Here is a 23,286-nt window from a genome sequence, read left to right as displayed (position 1 = left end):
GTCAATCAAACCCTAACCCCTTTGACCCCTTAAGCCCTGCCCCCCTTACCGGAAGGCCCGCCCCATGTGGTATTACTTCCGGGGTGAAGGCTGCCACATGACTGGAAGCTAGGTGTGTCATGTGACCCCTCTAACAACTCCTCCCACTTTCCTCTACCAACCAGGAGGGGTTTCACCCCTCTAGGACTGCCCCAAGAGGAGATTTGACCAATCAGGGCAAGTTCTGGGGTGGGGTTAGAGGGGTCACATGACCCCATTTCCGGAGAGGACACGCCACCCCACCCCGGAACTTTCCCTGATTGGTCAAATCTCCTCTTGGGGCAGTCCTAGAGGGGTGAAACCCCTCCTGATTGGTAGAGGGAAGTGGGAGGAGTTGTTAGAGGGGTCACATGACACACTTTGCTTCCGGTCGTGTGGCAGCCTTGACCCCGGACGTAATACCCCATGGGGTGGGCCTTCTGATGAGGGGGGCAGGGGTCAAGAGGTTGACAGTAGGGCCCTGATACTACGAAGGTCACCCAAATAACTTAACTTTTTCTTTTCTTCATGGCAATGTCAGTCTCCAACTTCTCTTTCATTCTCTTTATACCCTGTGGTTGAAAACTGAACTCACTTAGCTCTGTAGTGTAGATATAGCCTAAGTTGACACAAGCTATGCCGACAATCATAAACCTCTATAATTACAAAAAGAAAAGGAGGACTTGTGGCACCTTAGAGACTAACATTTATTAGAGCATAAGCTTTCGTGAGCTACAGCTCACTTCATCAGATGCATTCAGTGGAAAAATACAGTGGGGAGATTTATATACACGCACACACAGAACATGAAACAATGGGTGTTATCATACACACTATAAGGAGAGTGATCACTTAAGATGAGCTATTACCAGTGGGCGGAGAAAGCTATTACCAGTGGGCGGGGAAAACCTTTTGTAGTGATGATCAAGGTGGGCCATTTCCAGCAGTTGACAAGAATGTCTGAGGAACAGTGGGGGTTGGGGGGGGAAATAACATGGGGAAATAGTTTTACTTTGTGTAATGACCCATTCACTCCCAGTCTCTATTCAAGCCTAAGTTAATTGTATCCAGTTTGCAAATTAATTTCAATTCAGCTGTCTCTCGGAGTCTGTTGAAGTCTGGAACCCTGACCTGAGGTATTCTATCTGCTACCCAAGATCCATAAACCTGGAAATCCTGGATGCCCAATCATCTCAGGCATTGGCACCCTGACAACAGGATTGTCTGACTATGTAGACTCCCTCCTCAGGCCCTACGCTACCAGCACTCCCAGCTATCTTTGAGACACCACTGACTTCCTGAGGAAACTACAATCCATCGGTGATCTTCCTGAAAACACCAACCTGGCCACTATGGATGTAGAAACCCTCTACACCAACATTCCACACAAAGATGGACTACAAGCCGTCAGGAACGATATCCCCGATAATGTCACGGCTAACCTGGTGACTGAACTTTGTGACTTTGTCCTCACCCATAACTATTTCACATTTGGGGACAATGTATACCTTCAAATCAACGGCACTGCTATGGGTACCGGCGTGGCCCCACAGTATGCCAACATGTTCTAAGTCGGCCATAAAAAACGCTTCCTCAGCTCTCGTCCCCTAATGCCTCTACTCTACTTGCGCTACATTGATGACATCATCATCAATCATCTGGACCCATGGAAAAGCAGCCCTTGAGGAATTCCACCATGATTTCAACAATTTCCATCCCACCATCAACCTCAGCATGGACCAGTCCACACAAGAGATTCACTTCCTGGACACTACGGTGCTAGTAAGCGATGGTCACATAAACACCACCCTATACCAGAAATCTACTGACCGCTATGCCTACCTACATGCCTCCAGCTTTCATCCAGACCACACCACATGATCCATTGTCTACAGCGAAGCTCTGCGATATAACAGCATTTGCTCCAACTCCTCAGACAGACAGACACCTACAAGATCTCTATCAGGCGTTCTTACAACTACAATACCCAGCTGCTGAAGTGAAGAAACAGATTGACAGAGCCAGAAGAGTACCCAGAAGTTACCTACTGCAGGACAGGCCCAACAAAGAAAATAACAGAACGCCACTAGCCATCACCTTCAGCCCCCAACTAAAACCGCTCCAACGTATCATCAAGGATCTACAACCTATCCTGAAGGACGACCCATCACTCTCACAGATCTTGGGAGACAGTTCAGTCCTTGCTTACAGACAGCCCCCCAACTTGAAGCAAATACTCGCCAGCAATCACACACCACACAACAGAACCACTAATCCAGGAACCTATCCTTGTAACAAAGCCCATTGCCAACTCTGTCGACATATCTATTCAGGGGACACGATCATGGGGCCTAATCACATCAGCCATGTGATCAGAGGCTTGTTCACTTAGACATCTACCAATGTGATATATGCCATCATGTGCCAGCAATGCCCCTCTGCCATGTACGTTGGCCAAACTGGACAGTCTCTACATAAAAGAATGAATGGACACAAATCAGACGTCAAGAATTATAACATTCAAAAACCAGTTGGAGAACACTTAAGGCTCTCTGGTCGCTCGATTACATACCTAAGAGTGGCTGCTATTCAACAAAAAAAACTTCAGAAACAGACTCCAATGAGAGACCGCTGAATTGGAATTAATTTGCAAACTGGATACAATTAACTTAGGCTTGAATAAAGACTGGGAGTGGATGAGTCATTACACAAAGTAAAACTATTCCCCCCCTCCCTCCTGGCCGCTGTTCCTCAGACTTTGTCAACTGCTGGAAATGGCCCACCATGATTATCACTACAAAAGGTTTTTCCTCCCCTTCCCCGCGCTCTCCTGCTGCTAATAGCTCACCTTACCTGATCATTCTCGTTGCAATGTGTATGGTAACACCCACTGTTTCATGTTCTCTGTGTGTGTATATAAATCTCCCCACTGTATTTTCCACTGAATGCATCCGATGAAGTGAGCTGTAGCTCACGAAAGCTTATGCTCAAATAAATTTGTTAGTCTCTGAGGTGCCACAAATCCTCCTTTTTCTTTTTGTCGATACAGATTAACACGGCTGGTACTCTGAAACCCGCTATAATTACATCGCTTTTGCGTGTTCACACAGTGCTTCTTGTGTTATAGTGAATGCACAGTTGATGCTCTAGCATAGAGAAAGAGTGAGCAGTGCACTGTGGATAGCTATCTTACTGTGCAACTTGCCACATTCTGCTGCTAGAAGTTGTGGGAATGGATTGCAGTGCATCATGGGCGCGGGCTCCCTGTCCCAATGATGCATTTTTTTTGTGTCTTGTCATTTCATGGGCTTCCAACTACATTTTGTGGCATTTTTCAACAGCCCCTGTAAACTGTGCACCTACCATCTCTGCCTAAAAACATGGATCCTGCACTCCCCTCTGGTCTTGTTATAAGTGTTATGAACATAATTTGGCTGATCCTGCAGTATTTCATGAGCTACAAATCTGAACAGGAATCTGTGGTGCGTGCCATGGACCGAAACAATTCTAGATTACTTTTGTATTTACAGAGCAGCTGCAGATGGCGAACCATCGCTATTGGTGAATGCACACAGTATGGACACAAAGTGTAATGTTTGCCATCTTAATAACTTTTACTCTTCCTGTGTTGCTGCCTTAATGCTGTGGTCTTTATTTAGAACAAAGGTCAATTCTGTTTCTCACTATTGTATAATTGACACATGGAATCTTTGCAGGGAGTTGGGAATGATTGCTTTTAAAATAATATTTATTTAACCTGGAATTGTTAAAATGCATCCTTTTCTGTTGTCTGTGGTCGTAAAGAAGGGTGGAAGTGGCTCAAGAATTGTACAATTTAGAGTAATAAATGATACATCTGTCATTACTGGGATGAGATCAATTTGTCAATTATGAATAGGTAAGGTTGTATTAAAATTTCTACTTGTTCTTAGTGCAGTTCTAGTTGATCAGATTTAAGATTATTTGTGTGATCTTCACTGTCTTTTTCTGTAAGTTTCAAATGTTTGGGTTTCTTTTGAATTTAAACTGAACATAGAATTTCTTGGTTTTTTTCCTAACATTTGTTTGATAACTATGTTCTTCTGAGGATTTTAACACTCAAGTCTGTATTTTCTGCCTTAACTCCAATTTACCAAAGGTGTTTGTGTTTTTTAAATCTTGAAATTTGCTACTGATAAAATTCAGTTTTAGTTTTTATGACTTCATTTTTTTTTTTAAATTTTGTTTAGGATTCCAGTTCAGTTGTAGAGTGGACACAAACCCCTAAAGAAAAATCTCCACGAGGGTCAGACCACCAGAGTAATTATGAAGCAGAATGGGACATGGTCAACACAGTCTCATTTAAAAAGAAGCCATGTTCTAATGGAGGTACATGGAAAAAATAAATTCTGAAATTTTAAGTATTTTCCTTATTAACTTGGTTTTGAAAGGTCATTAGTTTATAAAAAATACTCTCAAATGTGTTCCCTGAGGAACTGAAATGCTGAGGTGGCTTGAATTACTTCCATTTTCCCAGCTGAATTGATCTCGGCACCCAGAAAGCTGTCTGCTGCTTCAATCTGATTTCCTCTCCAAATCACTGCAGGGGGAATTGTGTGGTTGAAGCTTATGTCTAACCAGCATTTTAAGAGCTCATCCTACTGTGTCATAAAGCATTGGTATGCCTGTCTTAATATGCATATGACCTTCACATCTCTCTTAAGCAAGTGAAACTTGAACAAATGTATGCAATAGTTAGGAGAGAGAATGGGAAGATTAATGCTGTATTAAGCAGATGCTACTTCACTACTGGAACACCAGAGGGAGATTGAGTATACTTCTGTGCAGTGACAGCTGGCACATCAGAAAAAAAGAGAAATAGCTGGAGAATTGTACTCTATTCACACGTAACACTCAAGTTCTGGTAAAATAAGAAAAAAATACAGGAAAATTGAAAGAATTAAAGAATTTGGAACCATCAAGTTTTCATAGCTAGAATGTGCACAGTTCTTATGTTTCACATTATTGTTTTGCTTGTAATTGTGTGATCTTCTTACAGTTAGGTTTGTCCTCCCTCTGTAATCCCCCTTCATCTTTTTATATTCATGGTCTTGCACTATATTAAACACCAGTCCTGTAACTGGGGACTGTAATGGGGCCTACAAACCTCATACTGAGCGTAGACAAAAGGGGGAGGAGAACAGCTTGTAGGCAAACAGCATGACCACACCTTCACGCAGCTGCCAGAGGAGGCAGGCTCCAAGAGCTTCATCCAGTAGAGGAAACAAAGCCTGCTATAAAGGGGAGAGTACAGAGAAGGAAAGGGATGCAGAACAGCCTGAGACAGCAAATGGGTAACACCCTTGCACCAGGCTGCCTCTATGAACAGCCAAGAGACTGAACCATACTTCTAGATTTAATTCGAGCTAAGGGTCCAAGAACTGCCCTGCCCAGGGGCAAACTAAGGAGGACCAGTCAGGGGCAGCAGAGACCCCACCAGTAGCTGGTGACAAGGGACCCTTATGTTCATGTGGCACACCATCAATGATGGTGGTTCTTAGAGTGAATGTCCATGTGTATTCCACTCCAGGTGTACATGAGCCGTCTGGGCTGGATATTGGAGATATTTAGTTAGCGGTGACTGTTCAGTCTATTCATGCACCTTGAGTTCCCCTGTACCCCAAACCAAGGGTATAAAGGACAATGCAGGACTAAACACCACTGCAATTCCTTTTCGCTGCCCATGACTGCGATGGCGTGCTCAGTGTCCTGCGCTTTTATTATCTTATTGTTGCACATAGTGATTATTTGATGTTAGACTAGTGATTTGCCTGTTGATTATCATTTGATAGCTGTTTATAATTTTTGATGGGTTTCAGTTAGCTTTGAGGAAGCTTTCATTCACATTCTCCCCCCCTCCCCCTTTTAGGTTTTTTTTTTTGTCTTTTTGGATGATAATGCCTCAGTCTAAATCACCTAGCTTCAGATATTGCTCTTCTTGCAAGTTAGCATTTCCTCTTAGTCATGGATGCACTCAGTCTTGTTTTTTGTTTATGGGAATCACTCATCCCCTTCAAAAAGCAGTGTGTATAAGTCCTTTTTGAAAAGGACTATTGAAACCGGAGACAAGACTGAAAATATGAGTACTCCTTGGGACCAGCTAGGGAGCCAGAACCATCAATAGCCCCCACCCCCCAGTTTGTTGGTCAGCAAGTTCAAAGTGTGCCCCTCAAGCTCTGCTCCCAGTAATGCAAGAACGTGGGACAAGATAGGTCTTCATCTACTAAACAATCCTGGAGGGAAATGTTGGGGAAAGAGCTGAAGGATATCCATCTCCCTCGATCTAGAGGCAGATCTCTCCATAACTGCTCTAAGAAGAGGTCTAAATTGCCTCCCAAGACTCCATGGCCTGGAATAGATAGTGGTGGATCTCTTGTGGAATGTGGTGTAACACCTGTCTGGTTCCTATATCCAGGGCATCAGCGCCTATTAGGGTGCTGTAACATCAGCACAGATTTTCATTATTGGCATAGGGTAAAAGCTGGTACTGAGCACCTTAATCACAGCTGCCCCCAAAAGAGATTATATTATTTTTGAGGTTCCCAGCTCATTTGACATTGGTACTGATTAAATACATGGTATCAAGGGATGTAGTACTGGGAAGCCTGACTCTGTTACTATCAGGAAGGGTGCATATCTCTTTGATTTGGGAGGTTAATACTTCAATGGTATCAACTTCCTCTCCTGTACTTACCCCAAAGCTGGCTCTACCTTCTATCACCCCTACCTGTGCAGCTTCTCCCTTTGAGTCGGATATATTTTATTCACTCCTAGCATAGTGGAGAAGATTTTCCCACATATTTTCACAAAACTTGCTCTCTAGACTTCCTCTCAGAGAAGTTTTAGTGCTTGAAGTACATTTCTCCACAAAAGACCTACCAGAGCTGTTTGGCGAGAAAACAGTATGTTACACTTGCTCAAAAACTCTAATAGCAAGCCTGAAATCATTAGACATATAAACATCTCTTGTGTATCAAAAAATTTATCACCTGCAGCAGAGGCAGTGGCTGCTCTTATAAATAGGCATCCAAAATATTAACCTAAGAAGCAGCCTTCTTGCTACAGGGAGCATCATCCCTGTAATCGCTCAACCTCATGCCCTGCTCAGTCTTATTCCAGGTTTCTATTCCAAATATTTCCTCATGCCCAAGAAGAAGGAAAGTTAGAGACCTGTTCTGGACCTCAGTATGCTCAATACCTTCATTCAGCAAATAAGGTTCAGGATGATTACCGTAATATCTGCGTTACCATTGCTAAATAAGAAAGATAAGTTTGCAGCTCTCAACCTGCAGGATGCTTACTTTCATGTTGCCATATATCCTGCACACAGAAAATTCCTGTAGTTTGTGGTAGGCCAAAACAGTATCTTACCCTTTAATTTATCCACAGTTCCAGAAATATTTACAAAGGTCATACCAGTAATGGCTGCTCACTTAAGAAAACATGGGATATCAGTATTTCCATACCTAGACAACTGGTTGGTCAAGAGAACTCTTACCAAGAGGGTCAGACCTCCACTCAGACCATTCTCCATCTGTTTAGATCTCTGTCTGTGAGTCAGCGCTTGCGCTGTTTCATTCTAATACAATGAATAGAATTTATCAGGGCTATACTGTACTCCAAAACAGCGAGGGCCCATCTACCTCTAGAACAGATTTGAGACTATGGCCAGACTTACCACAGTACTTTTTAGACAGTGCCTCAGAAATTGGCAAGGACTTTTATCGGCTTACTAGGTCATATGACCTCTTGCACTTTCATAATGTTGCATGCCAGATGACACCTACGCTGCCTGCAAGATTGGATGAAGTTCGTTCATATGCTGAGTTTGACAGGCTTCAATCAGTCCACCGAGCCTCTAAGGGGCAATGGAAAGCTACTGTCCCACTGGCAGGCCTTAGTCACACCTTTTGATCACTGGGGAATTAGCAGAGAAGGTGTGCTGGCACGAGTCTGCAGCGTGCCCCTTAGGCAGGGGAGCGCTGGCATGAGTCTGAGGCGTTCGGGATTCTGCTACCCAAGGCGGGTTGGCCGGGGTAGGGGAACGCAGGCCCACCCAACTCCACTCTGTTCCAGCCCAGGGCCCTGACAGTGATGGGAGGAGAGGGTCCTGCCGCTGCGTCAGCCATGCTGACCAAATACACCCACCACACTGTGCAGTTCTTCCCCTGGGCTACTTCCTACCCGGTCTCTCAAGTGGTCCTCTCCGGTCCCTCCAGCTCATTCGGGTATTCAGCTGCTGGCAGCTCCAGCTCCAGCTCCCCCTCTGTGTCAGGCTCACGCTGGCCCGGGTTACAGCCTGGCTCCTCCGGATACTTGGCAGCTGGCAGTTCTGGTCGCCTCAGTCCTTCCTCCTGGTCAGGTTTCTCCTGGCCCAGAGCCTCCCCTGGGTCGGCAGCAGGGTCTGGAGGGAACAGCCAGCAGCCTGTGTCTGTCTCCCTCCCTGGTGCTGCTCTCACTGGGCAAAGGGCCGCGCCCTTTGTACTTCCTGTTCCACCCCTCCCCTTTCGGGGATTGGAGTAAGCTTGATCTAGCCCTGCCCACTCAGGCAGAGAGGGTGGCTCTTTACCCTCTGGTTTGGAGGGGAGCCACCCTGGCTCCCTACATACCCCACCCCTCAAATCCAGCTCCTGACCATCGGAGCTGGCGTCCTCACCCTCTTCGAGGTGGGATAGAAAGTCCGCATTGGCGTTGTCCCTTCCCGCCCAATGGTGAATCATAAAGGCATAGGGCTGCAGAGCTAGATACCACTGCATCAGCTTGGCATTATTGTCCTTCATCTTATTAAGCCACTTCAGGGGTGCATGGTCTGTAATCAGTATAAAGGGAGCTCCGAGGATGTAGTAGCGGAGGGCATCGACCGCCCACTTAACTTAGGGCCTCTTTCTCAACGACAGAGTAGTTCCATTCTCCCCGTCCACCTCCTGTGAGAGGACTTCCCCAAGCCCTACTCCTGAGGCATCAGTCTGAAAGATGAAGTCACGATGAAAGTCGGGGCTGAAGAGTACTGGATCACTACACAGCTGTTTTTTGATAGTTTGAAAGGCCGTCTCACATTCGTCGGACCAATGCACCCAGCGGGGGCTGTCCTTGGTCAAGAGCTCCGTCAGCGGGGCAGTAATGCTTGCGAAGTGGGGTACAAACTGCCGGTAATAACCAGCTAAGCCCAAGAATTGACGCACCTGCCTCTTCGTGGTCGGCGCCAGATATTCCTGGAGTGCTTGGACTTTCCCGATGAGGGGGTATACCTGTCCCCGGCCCAAGGTGTAACCCAGGTAAGTGGTTTCCTCCCGCCCGATTCGGCATTTTTTTGGATTGGCCGTAAGCCCAGCTGTGCAAAGGTCCCGGAGGACAGCCTCTACTTGGTTAAGGTGTTCCTCCCAGTTATTGCCATAGATGACCATATCGTCCAAGTAGGCCACAGCGTACTTTGTGTGTGGTTGCAAAATCCGATCCATCAAACGCTGGAAGGTTGCCGGGGCCCCATGGAGGCTGAAAGGCATCCGGGTGAAATGGTACAACCCTGAAGGGGTGGCAAATGCTGTCTTCTCCTTGGACCTGGGATCCGCCAGTACCCCTTTGTGAGATCTAAAGTGGTGATATAACAGGCCTTCCTGAGCCAGTTGATGAGCTCATCGACGCGGGGTATCAGATAGGTGTCTAATTTTGAAATGATGTTTACCCTCCGAAGTCAATGCAAAACAGCCGGCTCCCATCCGGCTTTGGTACAAGGACGATGGGGCTCCGCCACTCGCTCTGGGAGCGCTCCGTAACACCCGGATCCAACATTGCCTGGACTTCCTCCGCTATGATTTCCTGCATTCGCCTAGGCAATGGCCGGGTTTTCTCTCGGACCACCACCCCGGGTTCAGTCTGGATCACATGGTAGCGAGCGTAGTCCGCCCGGGTTTCGTGGTGAATATCTTGGAGAATGCCCTTACTAAACAGAGGGCCTGTTCTTGCTGCTCGACTGTGAGTGTCTCTGCTAGCTGGGGCTCAACATTATCTGACTCTTCTGGCGGTTGGGGCCCCAGGTCCGGTTCGGGGGGGTACGGGGCAACTAGTAGTCCCTCCCATTCCTGCCAGGGTTTTAAGAGGTTTATATGATAAATCTGTTTTTCTTTACGGCGACCAGGTTGCTGGATTTCATAGATGACAGGCTCTACCTGGCGGAGGACCTCATACGGACCCTGCCAGCAGGCAAAAAGCATTGATTCCTCTGATGGGAACAGGAGGAGTACTCGGTCCCTGGGCACAAATGATCGAGCCTGGGCACCCCGATTGTAGTGCTGCTCCTGGGCTCTTTGGGCTGTGTTTAAGTTCTCCTTTGCGAGCTCGCCCGCCTGCACCAGCAGCTACCCTGCAGTTGTAAGATGTATTGTAAGAGGCCCTATGTTGCGGACGGATTGTGTTCCCAAGTCTCCCTCAAGAGATCCAACACCCCGCGGGGTTGCTGCCCATAGAGGAGCTCAAACGGGAAGAACTTCGTGGACGTCTGTGGGACTTCTCGAATTGCCAGTAGTAAAGGAGGGAGCAGTTGGTCCCACGGGCGGAGGTCCTGGGTGGGGAAACGCCGCAACATTCCCTTCAAGGTCCGGTTAAAACGTTCGACCAATCCGTCAGTCTGGGGATGGTAGACCGAGGTTTGCAGTTTCTTAATCCCTAATGGGCGCATACCTGACAGAACAGCTTAGAAGTGAAGTTGGTCCCTTGATCAGTGAGTATCTCCCGTGGGAGGCCCACCCTTGCAAAGATCTTCACGAGCTCCACAGCGATAGTGCGGGCGGTGATACTACTTAAGGGGATGGCCTCGGGGAAGCAGGTGGCGTAGTCCATCAGGACAAGGATGATTGATGGCCCGCTTACTTTTTGGAAAAGGCCCCACCAGGTCCATCACTACCTGCTCAAATGGTACACCTATGACTGGTAAAGGGACCGGGGGGCCTTCCGTACCCCTGTTGGGGCTGCATGTTGGCAGTCTGGGCACGATACACAGTAATCCTTCACCTCACGGTGGACGCCGGGCCAGAAGAACCTGGCCAGGACTCCAGCCACAGTTTTTTCATGCCCTAAATGGCCTGAAGCCGGGATGTCATGTGCAAGCTTCAGGACAGCCCAACGATGAATGCGGGGAACCACGAGTTGGGTCCGGACCTCTTGGGTCTGGGGGTCTCGATCAATGCGGTAGAGCCACTTACGATTGAGTTCAAATCTAGGCCATTGGGGTGGTGTGCTGGGCCTCCACGATCTCACCATCCACCTGGGCCAGCTGCTCATAGGTAAACCAGAGTGTAGGGTCCTAGGCTAAAGTCCACCAGGTCAGGATGGGGGCCAGCCGTTTCCAGGCCGTCCTGCCCGGGTGTGGGAACTGGGGCAACTCCGGAGTCCGACCTCTTGTGTCAGGCGGAGCTCCCTCAAACGCCTTTTTGGTGGGTAGGGATTGGAGCACCTCGACAAAGTCTGGCCAGTCGCGGCCTAGAATAACTGGATAGGTGAGGGATGATGTCACTGCCACGTTCATTAACTGAGTTGCTCCGTTCACTGTGTTGGGGACCTGAACTGTGGGGTACGATTTCACATCTCCATGTATGCACTGAATCCGTACTTCCCCAGTGGTCCGCTTGGTGTCCGGGAAGAGCGCCTGGCGGACAAGGGTCTGTCCACAGCCCAAATCAACTAGACCAACGACATGGGTCCCGGCGACTTCCATGGGGGCTGTCAGTTTGGCCATGGAGGGCAGACGGGCCCGTCGCTCCCCGGTGCACACCAGGCCGAAGTTGCAGTCCATCTCAGGACAGCCCCATTGCAGATAACCGTACTCGCCACACCGAAAGCAAGGTCCTACCTCTGGGTGCCCCGGCCGCGTGGGTAAACCGGTGGGGCTGCAGGGTTGGCTGAAGCCTGGTGGTCGGGTTAAGCGTCCAGAGGCGGAGTGGACTCAGGGCGTTGGGAAAATCAGTCCTGCCGCCATCTGGTCGTTGGGTACGGTGTGGTGCGTCTGCTTGGGAGGTGGGCCCCCTTTCAAGTTTCTGTGCGCTGGGTCCAGAGTTTGGGGGGCGGGCTGTCGGTTCTATCTGGGCCTCTGCCTCTAGAAAGTCCACCATAAGCGCGGCGGCCGCACTCAGACTTTTTGGCTGGTGCTGCAACACTCATGCCCTCCCCTGGGTCGGGAGGATGTGCATGAATTGTTCGAGGATGATCTGTTCAGTCACCTCAGCCGCTGTTCGATGCTCGGGTTGTAGCCATCGGCCACCTGCGTCCTTTAATTTCTGGGCCATGGCCCGGGGTCTGGCGCCCGATGGGTAGACCTTTTCCCGATACCGTCGCCGAAAAGTCTCCCGGGGTAATGTCGAAGGCATCCAAGATAGCCGTTTTCACTCGAGCATAAATGTGGGCCGCCTCATCTGGGATCCATGGTAAGCCTTCTGGGCAGGCCCCGTCAGATATGGGGCAAGGAGGGTCACCCATTGGTCAGGTGCCCAACCAGCCACTCAGGCAACCCGCTCGAAGGTCACCACATAGGCCTCCGGGTCATCCTCAGGCCCCATCTTGGCCAGGTATATCAGTGGGGCAGGAGGAGTCAGGGTGGTTTCCCTCTCCGGTTGAGCCCCGCTGTAGCCTGGCCACAGGGTTGCAAGCTGCTGGAAGCTTTGGGTTTGTTGTTCGTGGTGCTAGACCCCCAAGGTTTGAAGCAACTGCTGCTGGTGGGCACCAAGCTGCTGTACAAGTTGGTGCTGCTGCTGTTGCTGGCTCTCAGCCAGGAACTGGATAAGCCTTTCTATTTCCATCTTTCAATTAGGGGGGCTTCACAGGCCTCCTTGCTCTAATCCCTTCCTGCAGGGATAGGGATCGGTGGCCACATTCTCCACCACTTTTGTGACAGGTTTCAATTGGTGCACCGAGCCTCTAGGGGGCGATGGAGAGCTACTGTCCCACTGGCAGGCCTTAGTCACACCTTTCGGTCACTGGGGAATTAGCGGAGAAGGTGTGCTGGCACGAGTCTGCAGTATGCCCCTCAGGCAGGGGAGCGCTGGCATGAATCAGTGGCGTTCGGGATTCTGCTACCCAAGGCGGATTGGCCGGGGTAGGGGAACGCAGGCCCACCCAACTTCACTGTGTTCCAGCTCAGGGCCCTGACAGTGGCGGGAGGAGAGGGTCTCGCTGCTGGGTCACCGGGGAACCATCCGCGCCATGCTGACCAAATACACCCACCACACTGTGCAGTTCTTCCCCTGGGCTACTTCCTACCCGGTCTCTCAAGCGGGCCTCTCCGGTCCCTCCAGCTCATCTGGGTATTCAGCTGCTGGCAGCTCCAGCTCCCCTTCTGTGTCAGGCTCACGCTGGCCCGGGTTACAGCCTGGCCCCTCCAGGTCCTCTGGGTACTTGGCAGCTGGCAGTCCTGGTCGCCTCAGTCCTTTCTCCTGGTTGGTTTCTCCTAGCACAGGCCCTCCCCTGGGTCGGCAGCAGGGTCTGGAGGGATCAGCCAGCAGCCTGTGTCTGTCTCCCTCCCTGGTGCTGCCCTCACTGGGCAAAGGGCCGCGCCCTTTGTACTTCCTGTTCCACTTTTCCCCTTCCGGGGATTGGAGTAAACTTGGTCTGGTCCCGCCCAATCAGGTTGAGAGGGTGGCTTTTTACCCTCTGGTTCGGAGGGGAGCCACCCTGGCTCCCTACACTAAGCCAGCATAGTTTGTACCTGCTGCTAGTGGTCAATGAGGTTCTTGCCTCCATTAATTGGTGGAAACACCCACACTGTGCATGGGAGTTCCCTTCTCCCCACCTCTTCCAACAAAGGTGATAGTTACAAATGCATCTCTATTGGGTTGGGAAACCCACCCAGAACATCAAATATTCTGGAGCTAAGAGTAATCCAAAATGCCTGCATTCAGATTATGATGGACAATACAACTATTATCTTTTATGTACACATGCAGGGAGGGGCACATCATCTCCCCGTGTAGAGAGCAGAGCAGCTGTGGAATTGGTTCATACAGCATTGCATTACATTCACAGCAGTTTAATTACTGGGTCTGCAGGACCCATTAACAGACAAGCTGAGCAGACACTGTTCAGCAGATCATGAATACAAAATACACAACTCTAATTTAGTCAATCTTCCAGAAGTGAGGTCACACCTCCGTGAACTTATTTGTGACACACAAGAACAAGAAATGCTCAACTTTCTGTTCCAGAGGTGGTCAGAATATGTAGTGGATGTGTTCCTCATTCTGTGGTCTTGTGTTCTGATGTATACATATTCACTAATTCTGTTTTTTTCAAGAGCGCTCAGGAAGGCCAGGCAAGATGCAGTCACACTTTCCCTCATAACTTCTGCATTGGTAGCCAAGATAGTTTTGGTTTCTGGAGCTCATATGTTTCTCCAGCAGCTCTCCCAACATTTTTTTTTGCTAGTACTGTATGAGATCTCTTATCTCAGGATGGGCGTCGAACCTGTCTTCCCAACCTATCCACACTTCATCTCTGTGAATTTTGGATGCATGTTGGAAGTAGAAAGAGCATGTTCTACTAGCATTCAAAATATTCCGATCAGCAGAAAATACCTCCACTAGAAAAAAAAACTATGATGCAAAGTGGAGAATTTTCATCACCTGGTGTGAGCATTGTAGACTTGTGCCTCTCTTCAGTTGCAAATTCCCACTATCTTAGACTATCTGCTGTCATCAACAACCTTAGGTATATCACTCAGCTGTCTCAGGGTACAAAGTGGTGCCATAAGAGCATACTACCCACTTACATAGGGGTTTTTGGTGTTTTTCTACCTACCTTTGATCAGATTTCTTAAAGGCCTAGTGAGTATATTCCCACCTATAAGGGAATGGAATCTTCTATATGGGATCTAAATGTAATTTGATAGATCTCCTGAGACCTCCATTCGAACCTGTGGTTTCATGCTTCCTCTTGCACTTGTCTATGAAGACTTCCTTCTTTATAGCTATCACATCAGTAAAGAGAGTGGGAGAAATAGGGGCCCTTATGGCTGATACCCTGCCCCCACAGTTTTTTTTAAATTTGATAAGGTATCCCTTAGACATGTCCAAAGTTCATGAATTTCCTTTAAATCAGGCCATTCATTTACCCATATTTTTTCCAAAGCCCTGTTTGTAAACATGCTGAAGTGAGATTATAGACCCTGGATATTTGAAGGGTCCTTGTCTTTTACCTTCAGAGGACAAAACCCTTTAGATCTTCGACAGGACTTTGTTTCCTTTGCTGAAAGGATGAGGGGCCATCATATTTCTACTCAGAAGTTGTTAAGGTGGGTTTCAGGGCATCATGAATTGACTAAACTAGGTCCACCGAGTATTGTCAGGGCCCATTCCCCTAGGACATAGGTGGCATCAGCTGCTACTTTGAGGGGAAAAAAACCCATAATTGATATTTGTAAAGATTCCACCTGCGGTTCCATACACACCTTAGTAACCTATACTGTGACAGAAAGATCTAGAGCAGGCATTTCTTTTGATAGAACATTCCTTCAGTCTCTTTTTAGATAAGATACTGAGCATCTAACACCTTAATTTAGATCTCTGCTTGGGGGGGGTCACCTAGAATGGAATGCACATGTGGAGAAGCATCTGCAGAAGAAACGTTACTTACCTGTGCAGTAACTGGAGTTCTTTGAGATGTTTTCATATGTATATTCCATGACCTATCCTCCTTCCCCTCTGCTTTGGAGTCATCCTATACTCTCAGGCTCCAAGATGGCAAAGAAACTGGAGTGGTAGTTAGTTCTGCACTGCCCTTTATACCCTTGGTATGAGGCACAGTACTCAGCGTGCACACGCAAAACAAACGGACGCTGCTAGCTAAAATCTCCTGTCTCAAGTACATGAGGTGCATTCATACTATAAGTTGTACGGACGTAGTCCCAGTTCATGAATTCTGGTTGATATTGTGAAGCTGTACTATGAAAACCTGCTGTATCATGAGTGCTTATGTGTATGGGGATCAGCTATTGCTGACAGGTCTTGTAGCAGGTACACACTAGTAGGAACAATGGGAAATACTCAAGGTTAACAATGGTATTTAGACCTCAGAAAGGTTAGGCGGAAAAGCAGTTGCATCCTTAGAAATCTGGTTTTAGCATAACCTTTTTGAAGGGAGTGGGGAAGGTAAATGCAGTACAACATTACCAGGAGCAGAAGAGAGGCAGCCCAGGGGACCAGGAGGAGTTGAAATCAGGGAATGCACAAGAACAATGAGTCTGACAGGAAAAGGAAATGTGGGATATGAGAGAGCAGGACCACGAGCTGGGAAAAGGGCTTCATGAGGGAGAGATGAGTCACCATGTAACAGTTTGCATGAGGCAGGGGACATCTTGCCTACTTTTCTGGACCTAGATGGTTTCCCAAGTAGGAGTCACTAGCTCACCTTTCCTTGTAAAGGACTCTGTATGTTTAAGATGTTCGTTGTTTTGTATGAGTTGTACTCTCCTGTGCTCTGTATGATTAAGTAAAAGTATTAATGTGTTATGTGGTTCGCAACTGCTTGTGTGCCCCTGAGAGATTGAACCTGTAAAGCAAAAGCTTCACGCTTCCGTGATGGAATTCTGGGATAGGGTGTATTTAAGTAACTTGAGTATCTTGAAGGTCAGTGCTGATCCTAGGGGCTTAGGGCAGGTGGGCTGTGGAGCTCCATTTCTGAGAAGTGGTAGCTAGCAGACTGAGAGTCCATGCCCAGGAAATGTGCTGGAGAGGTCAAGGGAGGAACCAATGCTTTAACCAGCTGAGGCTCCAGGAGCTTGAAACACCATGGTAATCTAGTGCAGGAGAGGCTTGGATTCCCCTCACAACAGTCCTAGTGGGTGGCCAGGAGGCGATACTTTGCTAGGATCTGTGACACGTACCTAGAGTGGATACACGTATGGACACCACATCTCAAAGAACTCCAGTAACTTTACAAGTGAATAACTTTTTTTCTGACTGGGGTGAGGGGTCTACTCACATGTATATGGCTGCAGGATCAGGGCTTTAGATAATGGTCCCTTTGAGGCGAGGATTCTGCCTACCCGTGTGCTTGTACAGCGCCTAGCACAACAGAGCCCCAATCTGATTGGAGCCATTAGGCGGATCATGGGACATGGCACTTGTAGTTGGGATTTCATATAACCAGTGAATTTACAGATGGTAGACAAACTGTGTAGGAAATAAGCAGGAAAATGACATCTGATAGCTGTATTAACTGTTTAGAAGCCTCTGGGATGTGGACAGGTATAGTGAGAACTGAAGAATGCTACAGTTTACACTCCATTCCCAGAGCTAGTGTTACATTTCTGAAAAGTGGGCAGTATTGATATGGGATATATGCAGTGGCAGATTTAGAGTTAGTGGGGCTTGGTGCGCAGCTTCATTTTCGTGCTCTCGCTCCCCTCAGGACCCAGCCAAGAAAAAGAACATTCTCTTATCTCCCCTGCCCACCCGTTTTTCATTCTTTTTTTCTTCATTCTCCTCCTATATTATAAGTAAAGGGAAGTAAATGAAAATAAAGTGAGGTACCTTGATTGGGGCAGGAGAGGGTGAGGGGTGTGGGCTCCGGGAAGGAGTTTGGGTGTGGGCTGGGGCAGGGGGTTCGTGTGGGGGGGGGTGTGAGGATTCGGGCTCTGGGAGGAAGTTTGTGTGTGGGGTTTGGGCTCTGGGCTGGGGTAGGGGTGCGGGAGGGGGTCAGGGAGGTGGCGTTTACCTCGTGTGGCACGGCTCCCAAAGTGACCAGCACACCCACCCCTCTGGAAGTGGCTCCTAGGCAGGGGAGGGCCAGAGGGTCTCTGTGCGCCACCCCCGCAGCTCCCACTGGCTGCAATCCCCCCCGCAAGGGGCCGCATGGACAAGCCAGCCGCTTCAGGGAGCAGCATGGCCGCAGGGTGGAGGGAGGGAGGCAGGCAGAGTGGGCAAGGAACTGCCTTAGCCCTGCTGCTGGCATGTCTCTGTGCGCCCCTTGTGGGGAGGGAGGGCAATGAGTCTCGGGCAGCACTCGGAGCCCCCTCTCCCTACCAGGGGTTCGCAGAGATGTGCCAGCAGCCGGCGGCTTCTGGGAGCAGCGTGGGGCCACTGGTCACGGCATGCAGGCAGCCTGTGCCGCTGGCCGGGACTCAGGAGCAGGTTGTCAGATGAGATTTGTCTTGCATTTTGTGAGCCCACCTGTCGCTGGGGGCCCTGTGCCACTGCACAGTTTGTTTCATGGTAAATCCGTTCCTGGGTATATGTAGATGCTAATAGTGGAAACCAAACTGTAATTGTCACAATTTTGTCTTTAAAGATGCTACAACTCGTGCAAATGGAGAAAGCAAGTGGTCATTCCAGTTCAGTTTGACAGATCTGAAGTCAATTAAACAAAACAAAGAAGGCATGGGATGGTCTTATTTGGTATTCTGTCTAAAGGATGATGTCATCCTCCCAGCTCTTCACTTCCATCATGGTGATAGCAAATTATTGACTGTGTCCCTTGAAAAATATGTGGTGTTGTGTGAGTAAGTATCAAACAGTTCTTAATTATGTTAATATGTCATATAAATAACGGCAATAATTGTAAATTCAAGTAATACATTTGCAAGTATGAAAGTAGGTTCTGAAAATTTAACACTGACAAGTTAATAAAATCCCTTCCCTTTAATCTTATTTCTCACTACTTTAATAATTTATCTCATTTCTAACAATTGATTTAATAGTTCATGTTTTCATTTCAAATGTTTTGATATATTTAAACAAGCTTCATCAATCTACTGAAAATCAAACAACCTTTGCAAAAAGCTATAATTTATGATATTAGCACCCTCTAGTGGGTACAGAATGGGAATAAGGAGACTTATGTTCTGTTGCTCACTTCACTATTGTCAGACTTTGACTGTGAGTTTATCCTTTCTTTCAGTTTCCTCATCTAAATATGGGGGTGATGATAGTAAACCGGTGTAAATCACTTTAGATCGTCTGCTTTCTTCTCCAGACCTGAAAAATCCCTGTGAAGCTCAAAAGCTTGTCCCTTCCACCAACATAAGTTGGTACAAAAAAAGATGTTCTCACCCACTTTGTGTCTCTCATATATAAGCAAAATAATTATTATTGGTGGTGATGATTTCTATTGTAGGTGACATTGTCAGGATAAACGAGTCTAGAAGTTAAACTTTGTTTAAAAAAAAAAAAAAGTACCCTGTCATCCAAATCTATATATAAATGTTTCCTCCAAAGTGGTCTTCAGAATTCCATTTACTGCTGTTTTGATTTTAACAACTTCACATTCTCTTAAGGATTTGAATGGGGAAAAAAAAAAACTAGCCAAGAAAACTGACCATGGATCCTTCCAGTTTCTGATAAAGTTGTTCCTGCTGACCCAGAAATGAAGGACTAAATACAAATTTTGAACTCTGATACCCTCCTGAGAGGATATTACATCACTATTAGACTAGCTTTATGTACAATATCAGAGGGGCTGGTTTTCTCATTGGGGTTCTGCCTTGCAGGAACTTCTTTTGTGTTGGCCTCTGGCTAGTAGAATTTGTTTTCTGATCAGATGCATAGTTTGTTTCGTAATACCTCCCACTGTATTGAGCTCCAGAAGTTATTGTTTGATGTCTTTTAATTATTATTTGTATTGTAGTAGCCCATAGGAGCCCCAGTCATGGACCAGGACCCCATTGTTCTAGGCACTGTACAGTGTAAAGACTATGTCCCCAAAGAGCTTAGAATCTAAATTTTACACATCAGCTCTCTAAGCATTGTCAAGTATTTTGTAGGCATTATGGCAAAGAATGGATTAGAAGGGTGATAATGAGATGACTTTGTAGATTTTTATGGGGAGCTCTTCCTCCAATGTGAGAAGGGCAATATGGGAGAAAACATGAAGGTGGTTAGAAAGTAAAGCAAGAAGGTGATGAAGGGTGGCAACAAAGGCAGAACAGAGGGGCAAGTCAGCATCTCAGTAGTGTATGAGATATGATGGATGGGGTATAGATTGTGAAGGATCTTGAAAATGAGGACAAGTAGTTGGTTCTTGTGATGAAAGACAGTAGATGTGGTCAAAGTTATGAGCCAGGAAAATGATCTTTACAGCAGTATTTTGATCTTTCTCCACTTCTCTATCTCTCCCCTGTTTATGTTCTACTACCCTTGCCCTCCATGGGTACAGAGATTTGGTGGTAGAAATCTTCCATTCCAGTCTGTGGAGGGGCTAGGTGGGCATGGGGTGAACCCCCCCTTTTGGGGAGGCTAGCCCCCTGACCTCACCCCTTCTGCCTGAACCTGAGCCCCTGCCCGCCAGAGCCCCAAGGCGCCCTGCGGCTGGAGCAGCCTTGGCCGAACCGTCCGAACCGGTGCAGGCCACTGGCCTGACCCCCAAGCTGGTCCAGGTCACCGGCCGGCCAAGCCCTAGGCTCCAGGCCACTGGCCTGAGCTGAGGCCCCACTGGAGCAAGGACAGGACCTCAAGGCAGAGCTAGGATTGCCAGACCTCCCAGTTTCACTGGGAGTCTCCTGGAATCAGGCCCTATCTCCCGGAGGGTACTGAAGCCAAACTAGGAGATTTTCTGTACTGATCTGTGAGGTATAAGCAAGGAGATGCAGTTTTAGTTGAGGCTTCCATTTGACCCAACAATTTTTCTTAGTACAAATCTGATGGTTTTACATTAGGCCACAACATACCACCTTGTCAAAAAAGGAAATAGTGATTATGAAATTTTGTAATAAATATTTTGTCACTGTGTGACAAGCTTTACAGGGTTAACGTAGTTACTATAGATAGTCATCATTTCTAACTGAAAAATATCCTTTCGATATGCAACTCCCCTCTAATTTGAAAAGCTGTCTAATGCTTTGTATTTTCTTACAGATCTATCTAGTGTTTAAAATATGTTTTGGGGATTAGAGCGAGTGCTTCATGTTCACGTACTTTAAGTGACTCAGAAGCATGTTAGCTATATTTGTGAGTTAATTCTCTTTTTTTTTTAAACCCAAATGTTTTCTAGAAATAACATTAAGGTAGCAACACATTTAATTTATTTTTCTTGTTACATTAGAAAAGTAATTTAAGGCAACTAGCAAGATAAATTATGAATCTGTAAATACAGTAATTGTAATACTCACTTTAGTTTGTTAGAACAAAAGTTTAATGCTTTTTTTCTTTTTTATAGCTGAGTATAAATCTGATGCATTTGGAGAATAAGCCCAGAATAATTTTATCCTTATCTCCACCTATCGGATTTGGCCCATATTTTACTCTGTACTACTTCCTTTCCAGCATGATCTGTTGTTGCATTAGTGTAGCCCAAAGATGAATGTATGGTCTCTTATTTTCTTGACAACCCTCCTTTGAAGTGGCACTCTTTCGACAGTAAAGTCGATACCTTCTCACAACATGCATTCAGTACTATTCGTAAGACGTTAAGTGTGCTCTGAACCAAAACAAACACCCTATAATAGCAGTATGACAAAAAGAAATAAGGCAGGATCATTATACCTTGTTTAAAAGGTTTGCTGGTATAGCTACATATACTTTAATGCTTTTGCCTGAATAATTATATCAGCAAAAAATCATACTCCTAAGTAACTTAGCTATACTAGCAAAACTCTTAAGTGCAAACCAGGCCCAAATATATAACTGCTGCTTAAAGTATACTTCTACCAAAGACTGGATTGTCAGTTTGTGCTCCAGTCCTTAGTAAAGAGCTGCTCCTGGAGCAGCCTGGGAGAAAGATTGTGACTTAGGAAGTCGGTTTCCCTGCAGATTTCCCTAGACCATTGGGAGGAGTTTACACTTCATGATGCGCTGGTGTATTATGCTGCCAGGCCCGTTGGAGGGGTGCCATGATGACTCCCTTCCTTCTTGCCCACCTGTCTGGGAGGGGAAACCTAGCAGTTCTGCAAAGCCTAATTCCGTTTGCCACAGGAAGCAGTGGTACAAGGGAGTAATAGGGTGTCCCCACGTCCACCCCAGCCTCTTCTCCCTTGTGCTGGTATGCAGCACAGGCTGCAACCTGGCCCCAAAGTAGCATGTGATTAGGAGCATGTGAACTACTATATTGGATCAGACTAATGGTCTTCCTAGTATGGTATCTTCTTTCTGGAAGTGTCCACTAGTACTGGTGATGAAACACTCTGAAACATTTTTTCATTGGAATTTGGCTATTGGTTGAGATCTAAACATTTTACAGAGACAGTTTAATTTTGACAAAGTTCTGACAGAACCCGGGCAAGATTCCATTGGAAACCTGTCTGGTTTCCTGCCAGCTATCTCCCCCAGGTTTCAAGTGTTCCCAGTTCTGGTGTAGTCTATCAAGAGGGTCTGGGTCATTGAGAGTTCTGAAATTTTTGGTTTTCATTGCAAATTGGAATGAAACCAAATTTTGAAATCCTCTGCTGAACATAATCAGCTTTCTCTATCCAGATCTAATATCCAGTACCAAATGCTTCAGAAGGAGGAGTAAAATTCCCAAAAAGAATAATTAATACAGTTTAGGGAGAAGTCTTTTCTACTTGTTTGTTCTGATTTATCTTCAGTGTGCCCATTCTTGAAAATTTTTAGCAACTTGTCTTGGTCAGGACTTGTGCATCCTATGATAATGGAACTTTTATTTTTGATGTGATCTAAATTAGCTGTTACCTCTCAAGAAAGAGATTAAAAGATTGTGGATTGTTCTCTGAAAACATCTGCTCAATGTACAGAAGCAATCAAAAAAGCTAACAATGTTAGGAACCATTAGGGAAAGGATAGATAAGACAGAAAATATCATCATGCCACTATATAAATCCATGGTACACCCACAACTTGAATACTGCATGCAGTTCCGGTCACCCCATATCAAAAAGGATGTATTAGAAATGGGAAAGGTACAGAGAAGGGCAACAAAAATTATCAGGAGCATGGAACAGCTTCCATATGCAGAGAGATTAAAACCATTGGGGCTTTTCAGCTTGGTAAAGAAATGACTAAGGGGGGATATGATAGAGGTCTATAAAATCATGAATGGTTTGGAGAAAATGTATAAGGAAGTATTATTTACTCCTTCACATAACACAAGAACAAGGGGTCACTCAATGAAATTTAATAGGCGGCAGGTGTAAAACAAACAAAAGGAAGTACTTCTTTACACAGTGCACAGTGAACCTGTGGAACGCATTGCCAGGTGATGATGTGAAGGCCAAAACTATAGCGGGGTTCAAAAAAGAATTAGATAAGTTCATGGAGGCTTGGTACATCAATGGCTGTTAGTCAAGATGGTCAGGGATGC

General features: G+C 46.7%; 1 protein-coding gene across 8 annotated transcripts in view; it reads left to right on the top strand.

The window, feature by feature from the left end:
* The window catches only part of TBC1D15 (TBC1 domain family member 15), a 77,958-nt gene that overhangs the window by 4,987 nt on the left and 49,685 nt on the right, over positions 1 to 23,286 (top strand). For all 8 annotated transcript variants that reach the window (XR_006274565.1, XM_038402233.2, XM_038402252.2 and 5 more), the window contains 2 exons: positions 4,248 to 4,386; positions 18,328 to 18,538. Coding sequence is in view for 7 of the 8 variants with exons in the window: in XM_038402233.2 (XP_038258161.2) it covers positions 4,248 to 4,386; positions 18,328 to 18,538 (350 nt within the window). In the remaining variant the exon portion in view is untranslated. The remainder of the gene's footprint in view (positions 1 to 4,247; positions 4,387 to 18,327; positions 18,539 to 23,286) is intronic.

The sequence above is a fragment of the Dermochelys coriacea genome, chromosome 1, assembly GCF_009764565.3.
Source record: "Dermochelys coriacea isolate rDerCor1 chromosome 1, rDerCor1.pri.v4, whole genome shotgun sequence".
Taxonomy (NCBI): domain Eukaryota; kingdom Metazoa; phylum Chordata; order Testudines; family Dermochelyidae; genus Dermochelys; species Dermochelys coriacea.
The sequence above is the reverse complement of the archived record's forward strand: the minus strand, read 5'-3'. Positions and strand labels throughout refer to the sequence as shown.